This window comes from Lactuca serriola, chromosome 8 (genome assembly GCF_051521515.1).
Source record: "Lactuca serriola cultivar US96UC23 chromosome 8, Lser_US96UC23_V15, whole genome shotgun sequence".
Classification (NCBI taxonomy): Eukaryota; Viridiplantae; Streptophyta; class Magnoliopsida; order Asterales; family Asteraceae; genus Lactuca; species Lactuca serriola.
Window position 1 is genome coordinate 22532214 of NC_136415.1, and position 23662 is coordinate 22555875.

A 23662-nucleotide genomic window follows, 5' to 3' on the forward strand; every position below is an offset into this window, starting at 1 on the left:
TATGATTAACATGCACGAGTGGTTGCAGGGTTGGTGGAAGTTTCATTAGTGGGTACAGTTCATAGCAGGTCAGCGTGAGGAATGATTAGCCACTCTTGATAGAGTGAGGATGAGGGTGTATCGTAGATGCTTGGCCCTAGAGGTCGAGAATTTCATATAGGGATCTGCCTGTTTTTTATTGTGTCTTAGTGCCAGTCGACTCCACTGCTCGAATGTTGTTTGCTTTGTGTTTTCTAGTACTCATATTGATGTGAGTTAACTATCAAATGAATATGTTAAATTACATGCTATGAAGGTTAAATAATCTTAGAGTGAAGAATTTGGACCTATTGCACAACTCTTGTATGAGTCTAACCGTTGTAGGTTTGAGTCCTTTAGTCGAAAGATTATTTGAGTTTTATTGCATGTAATTGTATTCATGAAGTGGTTAGCTGACATTAGTAGGGGTTCTTCAACAGATGATGATAGAGATACTTCCTAGGAAAGCCTAAGAAGTATTTTAGTATGGTTACTATGTTGTTGAGTAGGCATCGGGAGTATTATTATGAGTAAGTGACTTAGATGACCCGAGATGATTCTTGAGGAAAGTATGGATATGCGTGGAAAGTAGTATTGGGCTTGTACTACTAGAAGCACATGATCCATACTTGAATCGAGAAAAATTTCGTGGATTATAATGAGTTGGATGGGGAAGATAACATGGTTTGATACCATGATTCTTGGAAATGGTTCCACATTTGTCAACCTTTTGGTTATGGTTGTTCAAACATGAGGATGGGTCTGGTAATTGTTTTGGGCCTCAAGGGCGATGTTAGTTGGGTTTGATTGGTGCAGACCTAGGTGAGTTTGTTGCTTTAAGGTCTCTAGGGCCTTGCTTAAGGCCGTGCATTTGATTCGTGGGACTCAAGAAGGACACAGTTGTTATGATAGGCTTGAGGATTGTAGCTAGAAGCTGAGCGGTTGACAAATGGATTGGAATGTCGCTATATATGGCGAGGATTATGTCCTGACAATTTTCCAAGAAGGAGTGAGCATGCTTGTGACTTTCAGAGTTGGGATGTAAACCCAACATGGGGGCTAGTTGGTTGCGATGTTTGGCGGCAAGATGACAACGTGAGAATGCGCAAAAGGATTGATATGGTATGGATGCGTAGTGATGCGATCAAGGGTCTGATTTCCTTGGATATAGGTAGGTCAGGTACCGAATTGACGGTTGGGATTATAGGCGAGGAGTGTATGTTTTGGATAGTAAGTCGGTGTTTTGCTTATGCATTTGCATGAAATCCTTAATGTTAAAGGTGGTTATGATTGGAAAAAAATTTCTAAGGTCTTCATCTGAAATTCAGAATCTCTTAGGGTTTGCTTGGTCCTTATATGGAAGATCATCTTGCGTGTGTTATACCTTCAAAGAGTCAGGGATGGTTATGATTGGAATTTTTTTTGTACAAATTAACGTTTAAGCACAAATTGTATATATAATGGGATAATAAAAAATTTGTATAAGCATGTGCATGTTCGTATACAATACTTTTTCTCTCTAACTAAACTTCTCATCTATACATAATGAGAACTCTCTCAACATACAAAGAATACTAAACTAGTATAGTACATGGGCGGCTCAATGAGGCTGGGGGCTCTAAGCCAACCAAAAATTTGGGGGCCTTTGGTCTATACTAAACTTAAATTCTATAATAAAAACAAATATAAAAGTGAAGGTTGTTTTTTTTTCTATTTAAACTTGCATACTTGCGGAGTTTTAATTAAATGGAGAACTCAAACTTGTAGGATTATTTTAAACTAAAATATATACAACTCAACATAGAAATCAAATGAACAAGCCACATACATAGAAGACAATCAATAACCAACATTCTTTAGCTTCAAGCTACATAAACAAAGGAACAAAGAAATCGAAAATCACTAACTAAAACTTCTAGTGTTTTAATTAAAAGGACAACATTTTTTAGCTTCAAGTAGCAAGCCAACAACGCAAAATATGAGTGGAAACACTAACTCAAAAATCAATGAGAAACAAAGAAATCGAGCATCAATCAATAAACAAAAAAACAATGGAAAATCAGATAATGGGAAAAATTAACCATATTCGGCTATTAATCATAACAGATAGTCAGATGATGAAAAAAATCAAGTGAAAACACTGCACATACCTTGAATCGATGAATCATAAGAGATTTTGAACAATGAAGAATCAGAGAAGCCGAGAATAGAGAAGGAAAAAAAATTGCAGCGGTTTAGGAAACCTTTCAGTGTTCAAGAATTGAGATTGTAGAAGCCAATAATCGATAATCAATATTCAGAGTGCAAGAATGGAGAAGGAAGGAAGAAGAATTGAAGTGTGATTGTCGCTTTTGATTTGAGGTGTCAGACATGCATATGAGTAGACCTGACAATTCGTGTATTCGTGTCATGAAAACGTGTCAGCCACGAATTTGACACGATACAATTACACGATGAGAAATAAGCTTTATATCAATTTTTAAGATGTATTCGTGTCGTGTCTCTCACTGATTCGTGTTTTCGTGTCTGAAATTGTCAGGTCTACATATGAGCGAATGGAGGTATGCATATCAGAGAATGGAGAATAATATATCAACAATCAACATTAAAGGATTTAGGTAAGTAGGGGGCCCTTTACAAAATGGGGCCCTAAGCCCTAACTTAACTTTATAATAAGTAAAGTCGACCCTAGTATAGTAGTATTTATAGACAAGTTCAACCCATAAAACCTTCAAATGAGAAATCTTCCACCTTCTCAAAGACCTTGTATATCGAATAAGGGAAAACCTTCTAAATCAACATTTCATAGAGAATTTTGCACCCCAACAATAATAAAATAAATTACAAAAAGAATAACCATAGACCTAAACCGATTTAAAAACTATATGGATGTGATATATTAATTTCTTTTTAAAATTGATTCGAAGTTGCGAATTTGAAGAAACCATACCGACCATTGCTTTAATTTACTCTTGATAAAATTAAAAAAAAAAACATAATACCATTATACAAATATGTAAATTTCGTTGACAAAAATAAAATAAATTTAATAATAATATTACGTGGGCAAAATATACGTATCCACAAATTCGTGACCCTCAACGGGCGAAGATAGGCTGCCGCCGTTCGAGCCCATCGTTTAAATACCCCGTTTTTTTCTTTTCAATTTCCATTTAATGCAGATACAGAAGAAGACGGGGGTCGGAGAGCGGGAGAGAGCTCAGGGAGCCACAGGAAGGGGGGAAATCATGGCAATTCTCGCTATAAATCATGCCGTTAACACCCACTCTCCTCCTACGGCGGATCCCTTTTAGTCTCCGGCGACGTTAAATCGGAGGAGTAACCAATTTATAATATTAATATACACACGCATCGAGGGCCAGAATGGGGATGTCGTGGGAAGACGTGGTATTGATTGAGGAAAGTAAGAATTCCGGCCACCCAACCGTAGTGACGGTGAACTGCCCGGACAAGGCCGGACTCGGATGCGACCTGTTAAGAATTGTCCTCGAATTCGGACTCTATGTTACCCGTGGAGGTAAGCAATATCTCTTCGATAAGTTCATCGATTCTATTCTAGTATTCTACTGCTATTTTCGTCGTTAGGTGTTAAGATATAGGTTCCTATTCAAATTCAATGCTAAAATTCACATCTACATATGAATCTTATAAACTAAATCCATAAGTATTACGGATCGTACAAAATTAGGTGAAAGAGATAAATATGCAATTACATAAATACACTTGATGTGGATGATGAATGTTTCATTTGCTTTCTGCCACTAGATTTCTCTACCGATGGAAAATGGTGTTACGTAATTTTGTGGGTTGTCCCACGCCCAATCTCACTAAAAATCGATTGGGAGAGCTTGAAGAAACGTCTCGTATCTTGTTGTCCATCGTTTTTACCTGCATTTTACATCGATCAGTTCTCCGGTAGCTCAAAATCACCTCCACTCTACCTGTTGAAGGTTTTCTCCTTGGATCGAAAAGGGTTAATACATGGTTAGTACTTCAAATTTCAATCTATTTTCACCCTGCTTGAATCCTCACCATCTTCTCATCCAAATCATAATCACTGTAGATGTCACAAAACTCCTATGCGAGCTTGAACTAACAATTCAACGATTGAAAGTGATGACAACACCAGATGGAAAAGTTGTGGATCTCTTTTTCATCACAGACAGCGTGTAAGTCCTTTTCTTCTTTTTGATTACAGTATACGCTCATCAATATACCAAACTAATTTGTAATGATTCTCAATAGGAACTTATTGCACACAAAATTTGGACGTGAAGAAACATGTGAACACCTTAGTGTTGTGTTAGGAGAGTGTTGCATTAGCTGTGAACTTGAATTAGCAGGACCCGAATACGAATGTCAACAAGGGTTTTCTTCTATTCCTGAAACAATTGCAGAAAAATTATTCAGTTGTGAGTTTTCATCCGTGGAAGATGGTTCACAAGCAATTATCTCTGATACATCAAGAATCAAGAAAGCTAGTGTAGTAATTGATAATTTATTGAGCCCAGTTCATTCCTTGCTTCAAATCCAATGCCATGATCAAAAAGGCCTCATCTATGACATTTTAAGAATTTCCAAAGATTGTGGTATCCAGGTATATAATCCATTTTGCTTTAATTTTACTAATCCATCATTTTTTTATTCCATTCCAATTTTCCATAATAACTTGAAGTTCATATTCAGATTGCATATGGAAGAGTCTCTCCTAGTGTTAATGGAACTCGAAGTTTGGATTTATTTATCCAAAATGAAAATGGGAAAAAGATTGTTGATCATGAAAACCAAGTGGCTTTATGTTCCCGTTTAAAGGAGGAGATGTTACATCCATTAAGAGTCATCATCACCAACCGGGGCCCGGATACACAGCTTTTGGTTGCTAATCCTGTTGAGATATCCGGGAAGGGAAGACCTCGTGTTGTATATGATGTCACTTTGGCATTAAAAACACTCGATATATGCATCTTCTCAGTAAGTAGTTTCAAATCTCATTTCCCCCACTTTCTGTATTAAGTCGTTCTTTCTGCATCAAACAACCCCTGAAATATAGCTTATCAGATTAAATATGCTTTTTGCATTGTTGTGTGTAGGCTGAGATTGGAAGACATTCGACATTAGATCGTGAGTGGGAAGTGTACAAATTCCTGTTGGATGAGAATCAAGGATTTCCTCTAACAAGCAAACAAGCCAAACAAAATATTGTTGATAAAGTTAGAAGAACCCTCATGGGATGGTAAAAATTAATGGTGTTTTGTTTTTTAAATCAAGAACATTGTGGTAGCATGTTTACTAATTTTAGTGTTTTTTTTTTGGTATTTAATTATTTATGTAAACAGTTGGTAGCAATAATAAGTATTTATGTTCTTGGAAGTATCAAGAACATTGTGTTGGTTCCATTTGAATGCACCAGATTTAGCAATTCTTGTTTTTATACTCAAGTATCAAGATTCTTAGTTTTAAGTGGGATTTAGTTATGACTTGAACATGAAGGAGATTGAAAAAGAAATTATCAGTTTATCACGATATGAATAGGAAAGGAACAAATTGTTAAAAGATGTTTATCATGTAATTTAAGCTTACAAAATGACATTCTTGTTTGATAAGATTTAAAAATTTCTTTAGAGATTTTGGAAGGTTTTCTCATGCTATTCAATTATTTATGTAGACAAACATTCATTTGAGCTTATTTTGAATTAATTGGTCATGATTGATGAATCGATTGCAACTAATTAATTATAATGTTTTTAGGTACTATATTTTGTTAGTTGTTTTTGTAAAAATTTGCCAACTTACATGATATTCTAGTGAAACCTTTTTTTAAAATATTTTTTAATCCTAGACTTTAAATTGTTAAATCGTGGTAACCTTAACCTGGAAGTATAATGTTGTATTCGAAAGAAATAATGGAGAAGGGTAAAATTGTCATTTTTATTATTCAACATAATAATTCAGAGGCTTCAACCAAATAGCATTTTAAAATTCAGATCTTAAAAATTCAGACCCTCTTAGAAATTCAGACCTCTTAAAAATTTAGAGCTTAAAAATTCAGATTCTGCCAAACAGCCCCTAAGTATCGTTGCACGTGTATGTTTTTTGTTTTTTCTATTTTTTTGTTTGTGTTTCTCTCATCAAAAAACACTTTAAAATAGTGAAAATAATTCTTGATATGGTCTTGTGTTAAGTTCAATAATTAGGTTCCAACAATTCAATTGCAAATTTGACCTGTAACACAAACTATTTTATATTTAAGTATTTTGAATTGAATTTTGTATTTTATGAGATTTTATCATATGCTTTGCATCCAGAATAAAAAAGATACACATAAAACTTAGAAAGAACATGTTGGTTCAAATAAGATGATTTAAGACGTTAGTGTGATTGATAATTGACCATTTGACCGAACTCTTTGATCGAATAGAATTGGATTATAAGTGTAGGGACTCAAATGTAAACTAATAAATGTTATGGACTACAATGCACATAACCCTTTACGAGTCTAACAGTGAGCTCTTCTACTTCGATTATTATCCCCAATTCTTTCAAATATTAGGGTTTCCGCTTTCCACCTGGCCCTTCAATTTCAGTTGAAATTTACGTAAGAAACGACAGATCAAGGTTAGTTCATGATCACCTCAACAACATGATTGCAATATTATGTCACGCGTTTTTATTTGATAAAAACGTCTGTCACTGTGCCCACTCGTTCGTTCCCATTGATTTACTTGTGAGCTGAATCTAAACTTTTGTTCTCGTTTTTTGAGTTGAACTTTTCAATATATCAACCCGTTAAATCAGAATAGATTTGGATTCTGATACCAATCTAACGTCAACATTTCACTTAGCTTGCGTTATTTTTCTTTGTAAGATTTAATGCAGTCACTAATTTTTCTGAGACTCGTAAAGATTGCTTGCCATTTCTGAACTGGAAAATAGTCGATTAAACCTGAAATAAGAAATTTACCTCCTGATTTAAATGATGCGAGCATTTGGTTTACTGATCTAATTGCATTCTCTTTGAGGGAAGAAATTTCTGTAAAAAGTGTGTTGTCTTAGAGATCTAGATCACCGTCTTCCTCTTCCTTGAATTACAATTTACAACAAACTGTTTTTTGTGTTAGCATATCTAGATCCATTTTGAGAACTAACTCCTTAGTTGATTTCTGATTTGATGATTACTCACTGCTTGTATTCTCCTCTGCTATATTATAGTTTTCTGAACATTTTACATTTGACTACTTTTGGCGCCCAGTGTCCAATATGGAGCCGAGACAGATGCAGAAGTCCTGGTTTATCCAAGTGGTTCAGAAGCAGAGGCGAATCTTCATACCATGATACACCTAATTTTTGTCTGAACGGTTTGAATATTTCACCTTTTTCTCTCGTTCTTTCTAAAATTCAGTCATGGTGAAATCCAAGAAAGCATCTTCTCCCCATTCTGCAGTAACATCAATGCCTTCTTCCCAAGAAGTTGCACTTCGTGTGGCTTCTTGCAATCTTCGGGCAGACCTTAACCTGGAGAAGTTTGACCCTACTCTCCATATAATGATTGAGTTTTTAAAGAGTCATCCTATTCATAAACCCTTGACTAAATCAGTCAAGTTTCCTTTAAACATCATTCATATGGCATACTGCACTGCTGTTTATAACTCTAAGGAAGAGTACATTGAGTTCAACATCAGTAAAGATCACACTACCAAACTCTGTAAGGCTGAGTTCCTGAAAGCCATTGGCCTTCCAGAGAGCAAGGAAAAAAAGACGTTATATGAACCCACAAATGAAGAACTCTTCGATGTATTTGATCAAATGGGGTATTTACCTCCAAGGCTTGAAATGACCCCAGACTTTAAGAAAGGTAAGCTTCCAGCCATATGGCAATTTCTGGTGCACATCATTTTGCGTTGCCTTACAGGAAAGACTGGAGGAACTGACACACTAAGTAGGGTTTTACTTGTCTTTCTTTTTGGTCTTTACACTGGGAAAGAAGTGGACTTTGGAACCACTATCTGGAAGGATTTTGCTAGTTATGTGTTTCCAAAGAAGAAGGATATTCCTTGTGCAAGGTTTTGGGCACTTGCACTTCAAAGGGGGTATAAGAAGCTGAAGTTCCCATTACCTGAAGGAGATGAGATGTTCTCTCCTCGCGCCTTATTGAGGTATTCTATCCCAGATCAATCTGAATTTGGGAAGGTTGCTCGTCTCCCTGAAGCAATGCTTCAATATATTGAAAAGGACTCCAAAGTTCTCATCGGACATATAGAGGAAACGGCTCCTCCACAATCGGGACACCCTATCCAATCCTCACAACATATTTCCAGTCCTACACAACAAAAGAAAAATGGCTTGAAGGTAAAGAAGACAACCAAAAGAAAAGGTGAGACCATTCCTGCCCCTCAAGCCAAAAGAAAACCCCCAAAATCCATCCCAACCTCTCAAAAGGTGAATGATGTTGAAAAAAGATCTGCCCTTAGGTCACAATCTCCCATCTCTTCATCCTCTCAAGAATATTGGGATATAAGACATACACAACCCCCTTCCTCTCAAAATGACGATGGGGGTGTTGAAAAAAGTCAAGATCAAGGACCCCGAGGAAGACCAGCACACAGTTCCTTGCAAACAGGGGGAATTGGAGCTTCTAATGGCGAGGCAGAGGTGAGAACATCAGAGAGTGAGAGTGTAAGGCAAACAAGAAAGCAGAGTGAAAGAAAAATGTTAAGAAAGGCTGAGGCAAAGAAAGAAGAGGAGCGAAAGGAATTAGTGAGAATGTTGCGTGAGGAGCAACAAAAGAGGGAAGAGGAAGAGTGGGCCCAGACTTCTGCCAAACTTCTTGAGCAGGCCATGTCTTTGGAGCCATCCACAAAGACTGGTATGGAGTCTGCTCAAGACATGGAAAAGGACTTTGTGTTTACTGCTGATGATGGACTCATCCAAGACTCTGATTCAAACTCCATTATGGAGACACTCAAACCCTCCAAATCTACTATTTTCTTGGCAACTTCAGAAACAGAAAGTCAGGAAGCTCCCAAAGGAGAGACAAACACTCTTCCAACCACCACTGTCAGACGCACTAAATTGAAGAAGAAGAAGTCCAAATCTATCTCCAGGGTGGGATATAATTCCCTCAACCAGAAGCTATCTGAGGTTCTAGATTCTGTGAAGAATGTCCCTCAATCTGAGGAGGAATTTGTCAGCAAGGAAGAGTTTGGGGAAATGCAAAAGATTATCACATCTTTAGCCCAGACTGTTCCTAATCTTGAGGCAAGGGAAGAGACCCTTTGGGAATCAATTGTAAACTCTACTGCGGATGCTTTGAGGGACATGGAGCAGAAGAGGACTGCTGACACATGTAAATATTTAGATCGAATGGATGAGATGGAGAAAACGGTGAAGGAAATTCAACAGTCGTATGATGACCTCAGCAACACCATGGGCCACCAACATGGAGATGAGATTGTCCGTATAAGCGAGCAGCTCCGCGACTATCGCAACAAAAATATCATTGTTCAGGCTGTCTTGATTAAAGTGATGCAGTTTGCAGATCAACTGCTAAGACCCTGCAATGTAAGATTTGATGAAGTCCTGTTTGCCATGCAGAAAGCTCAAAAGTCTATGGATGTACTTCCGAAGACTCTATGCAATGATGAGCTAAGCAAACAGGTTCAACAATCGTTCTTAAAAGTGTTTGAGCTTATAGAGGACTTAAAAGGTTCAATGGTCGAGGATGAAGCTGGATTTTCCTCAACAAAATGGGGAGAAGATAATAACGTGGTGATAACAGAAACTTCTGAGGAAACACATCCTCCTCAGATAGATGAGGCGTCCAAACCTCAACCACCTTCAAAGATCACAATTCCTCCCACTTCATTTATCACTCCTCCTGCCCAAATAGCTCCGGAGTTTCTTGAAACCACCAAAACTCCCATCATAGATGAGGATCAGCAACATGCTTTAACTCCTTTGGTCTATGTAATCAGACAATTGAAGGATGATGAACTCATGCCCAAACAAACTACAGCTCCTCCCTCCTCCGATGAGTATCAGTGGGATATACCCATGTCTCCAAATGCACGCTATTATTCAGTCTTCCAACCACTACATCCACACCTCTCAAGGGAAATGCAAATCCCAATTGAGATGAACCGACTAGAGGAATTTTTCAAGGCTCATGCTCAGCCCCCAAAAGATGTATGGTCTCTCCGGAGGATCATAAGAGTCGTGGGATATAAGAAGAGGTCTTTTCAGAAGGAAGAGTACTTTGGTTTTGAAGTGGTGCGAAGTGATAACAAAAAATATTTCTTCTCTGAAGCCGATTTTCCTAACCTTAATCCCAACGACTTATATGTGATTGGCAAACACTTCCAGAACAAACTCCTCACTCATCAACCTTCCCGATTTCCCTTTCTCCAAATCCAGAGATTTCTAAGGTCTCTGGTCTCTGATCTTGGCAGCATTGATGCAGAACAATTTGATAGCTTTGTGGATAATCCACCCGAAGAGATGAACCAAGATCTTGAAGGAATTGAAAACAGACATCGAGGACCTACTGAGGATCCTGAACTTGGGATCATCTTCTCTAATGAAAAGGGTAGTTTGAAGCTCTTTTTCCGATTAAAACAGAAGCATCGCTGCAAAACGGAGTTCCTTGAAAAGATGATCAATCTTAGTTTAAGGTCCAATGCCTCTGCAGCTTTAAAGGTGAAGATCATTGAAGAACTAGAGTGGTGGGTTGCGGTTCGTAAGTGGATCACGAGAGTAACAGACTTCGTGACAAACAAGATCTGGACATGAATGTCTTTTTTGCATTGAAAACTCTTGGTAAGTAATTTAAAACCTCATTTCCTTGGCTTTCTGTATTAAGTTGTTCTTTGTGCATCAAGTCAGAAATCAGGGATAATCACTAAAATAATACAAACAGTATGGTCCATTTAACAATGTGACCACTTTTTTTTGACCCTTCAAACAAAATGACCATCAAATTTGGCAATAGGGTCAACTGTGAATTGCAAATTGCTTTATGGTCCTCTGAAAACCAAAAACTATAAAAAAAATAACTAAGTAAATTACATTTTCGGTCCGAGTATAGCTTAGCTGATATTTTCAATTTTGTTCCCAAAAAGTTCTGCAGCTTTGATCCTTATTTGATATTCTTGTAACGTTTTTGGCCCTTTTCCAAATAAAATGACTATTTTTGGTTGAGTATAGCTAGTTTTTGCATTTTGGTCCCAAAAGTATTTGGAATAGAGACAAAAAAACATTACAAAAGCTTCAGATAAGTACTAAAATTGCAAGAGAATTTTTTTTTGACCAAAATTGAAAAAACTAGCTATACTTAGGGACCAAAAATTTAAAATACTCAATAAATGCATAATTAAAAAAAAACATATTTTGAAACTGTAATGCAAATTGTTCACATTTTGCAACAAAAAAAAGGTTAAAAATTAAAGCTTTTTGCAGCCTTTGTCAGTAAAAGTAACTTCACAACTGACCATTGTTGTGTGTAGGCTTGCTGAGATTGGAAGATATTGAACATGATATCGTGAGTTGGAAGTTTACAACAGATTCATGTTGATAAAGTTTGAAGAAGGGTGGTGAAGTATGAAAACTTCCCAAAAAACCACAACCTTTAGATCAACATTATGTTCTTCTCACAAATTACTGTGAGTATCAAAACTTCGTTAGAAATCACTACCCTTAGATATAATCATATTCATAGCCCTTTAAATTATTAAGTATTTTCAAAGTTATCGTCAAGTGTATTGTTTTTCTTGGATGTTCATATCTGTACTTTTCAAAGTTAATTGTGAAGTCTTATAAAAGGTTAAAAAATCTTATCAAATTTGGACTTAACTTTCTTGTTGTATTCATTTAGGTTGAGAGAGGTGTTTAATCTTTTCTGATGCTACATGTTTATTTGGGTTGTGATATACTGATATTGATAGGTATGGATGGAATTGATAAGGAAATCTGCAAAGGATCATAATGTTTTGAAAATGAGGAAAGTCACAGGTTGCAAATCAAGAAGATGAAGAGAAATGTGTTATGTATGAGAATGTATGAATTTGCACAAAGTTAAGGTATTTTGTGTTTCTTTTTCATTAATGGAGTATTTAATTCTGCTGTTTTCTCAAATTAATATAAAACAAAACAGAATTAAAAGCTAATTCCCTGTTTTCCTCATAGTCCCTGTGGAAATTGAATCATCTCAACATCATAAAGCTCAAGGAGATTCTCAGGGAATTCTTCATATTTTAATCCATGATATTCTTTATATATTTATAATTAGAACTATGATGATTAAAAAAATATTTTATCTTATATCTTGTATGATCTGGCTATTAAGATAATTTCGTTTTTTTTTTCTATATTTAAGTTTTGTGTTTCTCTCGATAAAAACCCGATCAATTTTCATTCAATGTGCTTCCCCGACCATATTATCATATGTATATATTTTTAAAGTATTTTTTTTACTGCATGGAAGAAATATTGGTTGCACCGAAGAAAATACCAACCCTTATATATAAAAAAAAAAAGTCACCAATTCTCTCTTCTATCAACATAAAGAAATATCAATACTCTCTCAATTTGACTACAAAGGGATCCCTCACGAAACACACCACCACTTCCTGACTCAATAGTTTATGATATTTTTCCAAACAATATTACCCATGTATGCAATCGCCCCCACGCCACTAGGTTTAACACCATGGGGTACACAATTTACTTGCCAACATAAAATTATTTCCAAATCCTCCGGGAATACAAATCCTTATAATCACCCTTAGGCCATTGGGTATAGGTGGCTTGTTTGCACGCAAGGATCGATGTGGAGGGCTTGTTCATGCGTGAACACCGCTCCACCGAGAGCAAGTGTGACGCTGATTGATGTTGGTCACGGACGATTACGAGCCATTTGATTGGTTAACGTGTTTTTTGACCGTTTGGTATTAATTTTAAAAAAAATAATTAATTTAAAACTTCACCTATATACAAACACATAACCACACATCAAATATCTTACAACAAATACATTGGACAATAACAATATGAAATTTTTTTTGGGTGCCATTTCTTCTTCATCTAATGATGATGAGTTGATTCTGTACACGTTGTTATCTGCGACACACGACTTTGTACGTCAGGGAGGCGAAAGTTCAAATGTCGAGAAGAAACCAAGAAAGTCGATCAACCGGGATCATATTGTGGTGAACGAACTTTTGGTACATGATTACCTTAGCTCTGATAGTTTATACGACCTATCAAAATTTGAAGGTCGTTTTCGTATTAGTAGAAATGTATTCCTACGTATAGCTAGAGATTTGAAAAACAATTATGAGTTTTTTCAATTGAGATGAGATATTAGAGGTAAACGTGATTTTAGTACATTACAAAAATGCACGACAACTCTTAGACAATTGGTGTACGGCATAGTCGCAGACGCTTCAAATGAATATTTGAAAATGTCTGCGAGGACCGGTTGATAATGCACAGATCTTTTTTGTGAGTATGTTATAGAACTTTACGGTGACATATACTTGCGAAATTCGAAAAATGGTGTCGAACAGTTGTATGCCGCACATCAGGCTAAACATGGATTTCCATGAATGCTAGGTAACATTAATTGTACACATTGGGTGTAGGAAAATTGTCCCAATGCATGGCGAGGCCAACTCACGCAGGGTGTGATGGGTTTTGGTCCTAAGAACATCCTATGTGCTCATACAAACCCTAATGTTTGGATCTAGGTTTCTCTATTGTACATGCAAGTTATCCAAGACTATAAACCCTAATTCTTTCATTCAAGTAATCATATTGATCATGAGAATAGGTTTATAATATTACCTTGATTGTTATGTAGCAATAACAATCCCAAATCTCCTTGTATTGACTTTGGAAGGCTTAGAGTCACAAGTGTCACTCCTCTAATGGCTCACAAACACCATAAGCAAGAGGATGAAGAGGAGAGAGGATGGAGGCTGCCCAAAACGTGTTCTAACCCTAGAAGAGAAGTTCCCCACGTTTTTGATCCTTAAGGGGTCTATATATAGTGAGGCAATTAGGGTTATCTAACAAGGAAACCCTAATTTGGATGCTTAAGCCCTAAGCAACTCATGGAGCCCTTTCCATAAGGCCTTGGACGATTTCATATGGGCTTCCCCCATAGAATTCGTCCACCTTATAATAAAAGGCAATCCATGGCCCAAATTGCAATTATCTTATAATTACAATTCCAGTCCCTTAAGTTTAATTAATCTCTTTTAGTCACAAAACTAATTACCAATTAATTATTGACTAATATTAATTAAACAATATGATTTCTCCTTTAATATATTATTCCCATAATATATTAATAAATCATATTTAATCCTTTCTCTCCATAATTCATCCTATCAAGTTGCTTTGGTGAAGGCAACCCAAAAGGACCATGCACCATCGGGTCAAGTACATACCAAAATAGTTATGGACTTAGACACTAATCCAACAGTCTCCCACTTGGATACGTCTAATAACTATTATGCGTATGACTTCAGATCCTGATCTGCAATCGTAGCTTTCCAAAGCCGCTGTCAACTCTGATCATATCAGATACGCGTGTCCTTAGATAAGGGATCATATATTCCTCCATTCTAGATATCATATGAGATATGATTTCAAATCATTCTCTTTGCACTATATCTCGATTCCCGATTTATGACGACTGACTAATTGAACAAATCAAATTAGCCCTAGCCCGGCCGAGCATTTACTTTTGTCATCACAAAATCATCGAGGGGCCCAAAGATATCCCTTTTATCCTACTTTGGATAAAAGGAATAGATAAACTTTGATACAATGGTTGCTTGCACTCACTCATCGAATTACACACAATAATATGTTTTATAACACCAAGTTACTAGTGCGTTTACATATTATCAATGTGCAACCGATTTGCAAGATACAACTCACACATCTCGGTTTCAAGAATATAAGATGTTATCGTCTCACCAATCACTCGTGATACAATTTCATGGAGTGATCCAAGTGAGCGTGGGTTTAATCCAATGCTCAAATCACATTCATAAGCACTCATGAACGTTGCAGCAAACAATTGCTTATGTCTAATGCTCTTTAGACAATCCATACACCAATTCACGACAGTCTTCATTCATATCTACTTCCAACATATGAACGATTGTGGCCCGTTCGAATAATACGATTATTCTTAATAAACTCAATTACTTTAGAAGTCAAAACATGCAAATGTGAAACACAAGAATAATAATAATCCCATATGGCCTCAAACCTTTGAGTATAAATAAAACTCCTTTTATTTATCACCATATCGATTACTCGTTATTTGTCGTTTCAGGTAATCAACTTCTTACTTGAATTACAACACTTGTCCCATGCTCCTAGCATGCACACAATGTTTACCTATGGTTCTTACTTTGTGAAATAGATCATATTGAACACATTTCCAATCATTCTCATTTCACAACTCCAAATCCTTTTCCATAAGTGAAAGAATATCAAATTCTTGCTACTTATAGAATATGCTAGATTCTAACATTCTATGTAACTATCATTTCGTAATGTCACTCCACCAAAGTCACAAAGACTATTGCCAATGATATTACAAAGTCCTCTATCGGAGATTGTTACAAGACAATTCCTTAGATATGATGTCTCTCACTCAAAGTACATTCCTTTGAACATCCTTTTGCATAAAGGTTTCTAATCTAGTCATAGATTTTCAATATTCAATTCCCAATATGGATACATTTCCATATTTTCCATATGACAACTTATTCTTAATAGAATCTTTTCTATTCATGATAATGTCGATATTGTCCATCCAATATGGAAACATTTCCATATTTTCCAATACTATACTTCCAACTACTCACAAGCGACCAATCCTCGTCGAACTTTGGATTGTCCTTTGATAGTTGTTTAATTATTTTAGTCAAAACCGATTCTAGTCCTTTTTCCCTCTAAATGCGCTAGACATTTGTAAAATTTTAGAATGGTCAAACATTAAAACATTTGCAATCGATCCTATACCCGAAGCGTATGGGACACGACGCATAATGTTTTATTTGCTATGTTCTCAAAATTCAAATTGTGAAGAGGAATGCCGTAATCATAATCGAAATTTTAAGAACACACTATGTACCTTTGACTAAATTTATTAACATTTCTCAACCTAATCCTTTAGATTTGACATGAAACATAATACTCTCTCCCTTAATTATAGCAAAACAACTTTACAACCCTTACGACTTTGCAAGGTATAACTCTTGTTTTCTATAATTAATATTGCCAACTTGCAATACGTGCCTCAATAATCATACAATCATAATATTTATGCTCCCACTATCATGATGATTATTATAAAACATAACACTTATGCTCCCACTAGCTTCGACATGTATTCATAAACATCTTAACTTTCAGAAAAACAATACTTATTGAATTTCTTAAGTTCATGTTTCTAATACTTAGTGCTTTGATAATCTTTTATCAAGGCTTCTTGAACTTATACACCTTTGCCTTAGATAGTTCATATGTGTGTCTAAACAATTAAGACTAATTGCCAAACCTCACAATTCAAATCATGGAAAGGGATACTGTAACCATGACCGAATTCGAGAATGCAATTTTACAATCACTATCTTCTTAAAATCTTTCTTAGTGAAAGCATTTCCTCACAATCATTTTCATGAAGGAGGAAATCTATGACACTTAGATTTAAATGGTGTATGTGTTCCTATCCATGTGAATTTGTTAAAACCAAAGTTTACGACAAATTCAAACTCATATGGACCGAACTTTCTTAATCTTGATTTCTTGCCTTATGGTAGCACAGCTGCCCACCATGTCTTCCAAGTAGTTAAGCATCTCACCATTTCCTATCAATGTACCTTTCATTGATTAAAGTGCTTTGCCTTTTATGCGTTCAAATGAGAACTCATAGGACTCACATGCATAATTAACTCGATTGGATTGGCACAGAAACAAAATAATGTCAACACGATAGGTTGTAAACCTTAACTTGTGTGCTAGTGATGATCGATAAGGTTTATTTGATTTGTTTTTGAAACCTTTCAAGACCATTAAGACTCCCACTGACTCCTTGACATATAAGATTCTCTTGTCAAAACATTTCTTGACAAACAAATATTCAAGAGTTAGTGTAGCTTTTATCAAGACTCTTCATAAATTGGTTCTAGTTGGTCTTTGTCTTATCCAAGACATCACAACTTTCCACATATGATGAATGTTATAAACCTTTAATACTTTTCCACTCACTAAGACTTGTTTTGGAACGAAGCATGACTGACTTCTTGATTTAACCATTTCTTCAATCCTTGATTCCTCTTCTTAAACATACAATTGTACTAAGACTCACTTAGAGGATCAATTGAGATATGGTTCTTAATCATTAAGACCTATCATGAAGCATAAAAGGTACTCTCCCTTCTTCTTAGAATGAAGAAACTTTTATCTTTCTGCTTACTTGATTCTTCTTATTCGTTCTACTATTGATTTAAACCTTTTAATCAATTTTGAATTACACTTAATCTTATAAGTGTAATCATATTTACTAAACCTTTAGTAAATCATGACGAATATCATTGTTACTCTTATGGTGGACTTGATCAACACGCAACTTTGTGTACTCGATCTCCTAGTCTTTCACTTGACACTTTGTCAATGAATTAGTCTAATTTCCAAATATGAAATTTCTCATTCATCGTGCAACCAAGTTGCATGATTCCAAGTTTCTGTCCAATTGAAACTTGGGCGATGAGAAACTCTCCCTATTTGGTAAACTCTCGACTTTCCATAAATAACATAATACGAACCAAATCCATTATTGCTAATAATAGAAACATTCAAACATCAATTTTTCATATACGCCATTGCAAGGATAAATAAATAATATAAAATCAAAATTTATTTTATTGCAGAAAAATTTGTCCTTACAATGCAACTCATTGAAAAACTTATGCTAATACATCTTTCTTAGCGATCTAATTCTAACTCTAAGTAGTAGCTCAAGAATCTAATCTTCAAGTAATGCGATCAAAATCCATTCCTTCACGGTTAGATTCTGCTCACTTCTTCCCTTAAGCTTCCTTTCTTTTCTTCGATCTTACAAAACGTCAATTGTAATCTTATCACATTATGTATTAAGAATCCAGAATAGAAGCTTAAAAGAGTTAGTTAATGGATTTTACCTTTATTAGAGCCATACATTTCGACTCTCCCATCTCTTAGATCTCTTAGGTAAATGGGGCAGTTTAGTCTCCAATGCCCTTTCTCTTGGCAATAAAAGCAAATTGACTCTTTTGGAACATGACATGGAACTACTTCAGACATTGCCTTTCTCTTATGATCAAACCTTTTGATCATAGCATGTCTTTCGTTGCCATTGTCAATATCCATAGAGGTCTTGAAGGCAGATTCACCAATCAACTTTGCTTTTCCATTGCGCCAAAACATTTCTGATTCAGCAGCAATAAGCATATAGGTGAGATCCATAAGGGTCACGTCGCGGTTCATCATATAGTACTCTCTTACGAACTCACTATATGAGTTAGGAAGTGACTGAAGAACCCAATCAACAGCCATCTCCTCACAAACAACGGATCCCATCATTCTTAACCTATCAATGTGTGACTTCATCCCTAGGACGTGTGCACACACTGACTTTCCTTCTTTATGTTTACTTGCCAAAAGGGCTTGAGTGATCTTGAACTTTTCAAGCCTTTGAACTTGTGGGTTAGGGAGAATAATTGGAGGAGGAGGAGGAAGTGAAGTATGATCTCTTGTTCCTCGATCGGATCGTGGAATATCATCTTCATGTGAAATGCTTGTTCCACGGGATTTGGGAAGACCATAGTTGTCAAACTTTGACATCTACAAAACGGGAGACAACAAATTCAAGTTAGTTGATAGATTGAGTCCTTAGTAAATCACCCAAATGAGATACTAAGGCTAGGACCCAACACAATATTCTACAACTCGGGAGAGGGATGCCGTAACCCTAATTGTAGAATATTTGAAGGTAAGTGAATGACGATTCACTAATTTCCACCACGAAAAACGAAAAAGAATTTAAGTTTTAAATCTATGAAAAATCCTAGATCCTTTGATATTCATTGAACTTTCAATGGCATGTTTAAATCTCGATATGCCCCTCTAGTTTGTGACTGGGATGCCGAGGATCACAAAGCGGGTGTGAATAACCTTGCAAACTTACATGGTGCCCTCACATGTTACAGTCACCTATTCGATGTGCCGATAAACCACACACGCTCCACCGAACTATGACAAACATTGAGTCACCCTTTGCTACCTTTGCTTAGAACCATTTAGTGTGCCGGTAAACCACACACGCTCCACTAACGTCTTCGCAAGGGCACAAAGTGTAATTTCATGGAATTGCATCAATTCACTTTTGCCTAAGTAACTAAGATTGGGAATTTTATGAAAACATTTAGTTACTTTAATAATTCATTATATTTATAATGGAAGGTTTCGTCCTATCCTACCCGTTTGGCTAACGACCCTCCACTAGTCAAGAGTGCGGTGGGTAATAGTGGATACCCATTCAATCGCCATTTTATAGGCAAATTCCTTAAACACCCCTTACAGACCAGCTTCGTGAATGAGGCCTACTAACGGTAAGACTGACTTTTACTCATACATATATATAATGTTAGACTTTTAATGTTATATATAGTATATGGTGTATTTTATACTTTCAAAATACTAGGTGGTCAAATTTAACAATTATACTTTTAATTCAATTAAATTGTAAACCAAAACTTTTATGGATTTATTAAACCTCTTTTAATTATACACTTTAATTAATTAATAAAACCATAAGGGTGTGATTTGAACTTTTTCAAAACTATACTAGAGTTTTACAATTTAACATTCCTAATTAAACTTTTAATCAACTTTTAAATTCCAAAACTTGAGGGCAAGTTTTGAAACATTTCAAACATTAGGGTTTAGAATTTAAATATACATCAAAATTAAACCATTTAATCAAAATTTAAATTCCAAAACTTGAGGGAAAGTTTTGAAACCTTTTTCAAAACATTAGGGTTTTAACTATTTAAATTTCAAAACAACAGAACTTTTAGGTTCAAATTTAAACTATAAAACCTAAAGGGGAAAATATGAAACTTTTCATAACAACAAGGATCAAATAACAAATAATCTAAATTAACATTTAATTACATAATTATCCATATTTGATTTATTTAATGATTTCTTGCAAAACAATTTATCAATTTAGTCAAAATAATTAATCAATTATCACATAAGGAAACAATTATCTTATTAATTGATAAATATCTTCAATTAGATCAAGAATATAGTCAAATATATCATAAAATCGGATTTATATTGATCTAACATGATAAGGTAACTATCCATAAGCAAAACCAGCAAGAAATCGCGAAGATATCCCCATCTGACGAGTTGACTTGTCGAGTCAGGCTTGGACTCGTTGAGTCTGCGTGGACTCGGCGAGTTCAGCTATGGACTCGACGAGTTCAGCTATGGACTCGGCGAGTCCAGCCTCCAGAACACCAAAAATCGAATTTTTCAGATATACAATGCATCAATACAATTGAAACCAGTATAGGCTCTGATACCACTGATGAGTTTTGGTCCTAAGAACATCCTATGTGCTCATACAAACCCTAATGTTTGGATCTAGGTTTCTCTATTGTACATTCAAGTTATCCAAGACTATAAACCCTAATTCTTTCATTCAAGTAATCATATTGATCATGAGAATAGGTTTATAATATTACCTTGATTGTTATGTAGCAATAACAATCCCAAATCTCCTTGTATTGACTTTGGAAGGCTTAGAGTCACAAGTGTCACTCCTCTAATGGCTCACAAACACCATAAGCAAGAGGATGAAGAGGAGAGAGGATGGAGGCTGCCCAAAACGTGTTCTAACCCTAGAAGAGAAGTTCCCCACGTTTTTGATCCTTAAGGGGTCTATATATACTGAGGCAATTAGGGTTATCTAACAAGGAAACCCTAATTTAGATGCTTAAGCCCTAAGCAACCCATGGAGCCCTTTCCATAAGGCCTTGGACGATTTCATATGGGCTTCCCCCATAGAATTCGTCCACCTTATAATAAAAGGCAATCCATGGCCCAAATTGCAATTATCTTATAATTACAATTCCAGTCCCTTAAGTTTAATTAATCTCTTTTAGTCACAAAACTAATTACCAATTAATTATTGACTAATATTAATTAAACAATATGATTTCTCCTTTAATATATTATTCCCATAATATATTAATAAATCATATTTAATCCTTTCTCTCCATAATTCATCCTATCAAGTTGCTTTGGTGAAGGCAACCCAAAAGGACCATGCACCATCGGGTCAAGTACATACCAAAATAGTTATGGACTTAGACACTAATCCAACAGGGTGATCATGGTGTACCTATTGTTATACCAGAAGCAGTTGTTTCTCAGGACCTCTCGTTTTGGCATGCATTTTTTGGTATGGCAGGGTCAAACAACGACCTAAATGTGCTTGGAGCATCTCCGTTATTTAACGACATTTTGCAGGGTAAATCACCAAACATGTTATACGTTGTAAATGGACATGAATACAATTATGCATATTACTTTGGTGATGGGATATATTAAGAGTACGCTATATTTGTCAAGTCATACACATATCCGACCGATGAAAAATGTAAATTGTTCAAGTTAGCACATGAATCTGCAAAGGAAGGATGTGGAGCGGCCATTCGGAGTAGGGGTGAGCATTTGGACCCGTGAATCGGACCGGACTAGACCGTTTTTTTGGACCCCAGGGTCGGTTCTCGGTTCTAGGATTTCAGCAAAACCGGTCTGGTTCGGCCATTCCGGGTAAAAACCGGTTTTCGACCGGCTTATTTTTTTAAAAAAAACTGTTTCTTGTAAATTTTTTTAAACAAACATATCTCATTCATTTTAAGTTGGATTGACATGCGAGTTTTTCCAACGTGTAATTTAGAGTTTGTAGATGATTTTAGACTATAATTTTGTTGTTCTTGGTGTTATATTTGATGATTTACAATTCTTCAAAGATAAAATATCAAAGTTTCAGCAAGACGTTTAAACTTTTGTATGTGAAATTCTTTAAACAAACATATCTCATTCATTTTAATTCGAATTAACATGCGGTTTTTTCTAACGTATACTTTAGAGTTTGTAGATGATTTTAGACTATAATTTCGTTTTTTTTGGTATTATATTCAATGAGTTACAATGATTCATGTGAGATATCAAAGGTAAAATATTTCAGATTTTCAACAAAAAATTTTAACTTTTGTATTATGTGAAATTCTTTAAACAAGCATATCTCATTTGTTTTAAGTCGGATTGGCATGCAGTTTTTTCTAACGTGTAATTCAAAGTTTGTAGATGATTTTAGACAATATTTTTGTTGTTTTCGGTGATGTATTTGATGAGTTACGATCCTTCAAATATGAGATATCAAAACTGAAACATTTCAGCTTTTCAACAACATATTTAAACTTTTGTATTCTTTGAAATTCTTTAAACAAGCATATCTCATTCGTTTTAAGTCAGATTGACATGTGCTTTTCTTCAACGTGTAATTTAAAGTTTTTAGATAATTTTAGACAATATTTTTGTTGTTTTTAGAGTCATATTCAATGGGTTACAATCCTTCAAACAAATGATATAAAGTATAAGTAATCACAGTTTTACTGGTCCAAATGGCACAATAAACGAACACGTATTTATTTTTATGAGTTGTACCGTATCAAACCCAAAAAAGTATTCATTTTAACGAGTTGTAATGTATCAAACCCAACAACATATTCATTTTAACGAATTGTATCAAACCCAACAACATATTCATTTTAACGAATTGTATCAAACCCAAAAACGTGTTTTAACAAGTTGTACCGTATACATATAAAGTTGTACCGGTCCAAACGGGTCCAAGAACCGGAAAACATAGACCTGGACCCGGTAAGTCTCATCCAGTCCGGTCCACGGTCCACAATATTCTCCGAAACCGGTCCGGTCCAGTCCAAATGCTCACCCCGAATTTGGAGTCCTCAAATAGAAGTGGCATATAATCAAACATTTAGCACGAGCATGAGATAGGGAAAAATTGATGAAGGTGATGAAAGCGAGTGTTATTTTACATAACATGATAATAGAAGAAGAGGGTAGTGCTATCTGTACATATACTCAATCCACCTGCAATAATACAAGTCGACAGTCAACATACTTTACATGGCTTTTGGAAATATAAAACAGTGAAACACATCACAATCTACGTCAAGATTTGACTGAGCACATATGACAACAACGATATGAAGACCACAATGACGAGGAGGAGGATGAGGACGCGGGTGATGAGAACGAGGCCGACGATGAGGACAACGATGACGTAGAGTAGTATTTTTTTTATTTCAATGTTTTATTAATGTTTTTATTAGTAAAATGTATGTTGAATTTTAACAATATTATTTTTATTTAAGTTAATGTTCTTTTATTTATAAAATATTTATGTATGTTTAATAATTGTGTTTTTTTATTTAATATAATGTCAAAATAAAAAAAAGAT

General features: G+C 35.4%; 2 protein-coding genes across 3 annotated transcripts; both read left to right on the plus strand.

Annotated features, from left to right (window-relative positions):
* Nucleotides 1–3082: 3082 nt before the first annotated feature.
* On the plus strand, nucleotides 3083–5435 carry LOC145069343 (ACT domain-containing protein ACR9-like). The gene is made up of 6 exons (XM_079016272.1): nucleotides 3083–3556; nucleotides 3805–4023; nucleotides 4103–4208; nucleotides 4285–4636; nucleotides 4726–5010; nucleotides 5130–5435. The coding sequence occupies exons 1-6, from the start codon at nucleotides 3403–3405 to the stop codon at nucleotides 5274–5276; spliced, it is 1263 nt and encodes a 420-aa protein (XP_078872398.1). The 5' UTR covers nucleotides 3083–3402; the 3' UTR covers nucleotides 5277–5435.
* Nucleotides 5436–6496: 1061 nt separating this feature from the next.
* Nucleotides 6497–12405, plus strand: LOC145069920 (uncharacterized). Of its 2 annotated transcripts, XR_013689734.1 has the most exons (5): nucleotides 6497–6654; nucleotides 7289–10851; nucleotides 11538–11693; nucleotides 11976–12110; nucleotides 12217–12405. XR_013689734.1 is itself a non-coding variant. In XM_079016856.1 (3 exons), exon 2 carries the CDS (start codon nucleotides 7441–7443, stop codon nucleotides 10822–10824), a length of 3384 nt encoding a protein of 1127 aa, XP_078872982.1. In that variant the 5' UTR covers nucleotides 6497–6654; nucleotides 7289–7440; the 3' UTR covers nucleotides 10825–10851; nucleotides 11538–11872. The 2 variants fall into 2 exon arrangements, 1 of the variants encoding a protein (XP_078872982.1); XM_079016856.1 differs by lacking the exons at nucleotides 11976–12110; nucleotides 12217–12405 and having other exon boundaries at nucleotides 11538–11872.
* The last annotated feature ends 11257 nt before the right edge of the window (nucleotides 12406–23662 follow it).

Coding starts and splice junctions, on each gene's coding strand:
- LOC145069343 (XM_079016272.1), top strand. CDS start 3,403: ATGGGGATGTCGTGGGAAGACGTGGTATTGATTGAGGAAAGTAAGAAT. Junction 4,024..4,102: donor TCGAAAAGGGTTAATACATG/GTTAGTACTTCA, acceptor TAATCACTGTAG/ATGTCACAAAACTCCTATGC. Junction 4,209..4,284: donor TTTTTCATCACAGACAGCGT/GTAAGTCCTTTT, acceptor GATTCTCAATAG/GAACTTATTGCACACAAAAT.
- LOC145069920 (XM_079016856.1), top strand. CDS start 7,441: ATGGTGAAATCCAAGAAAGCATCTTCTCCCCATTCTGCAGTAACATCA.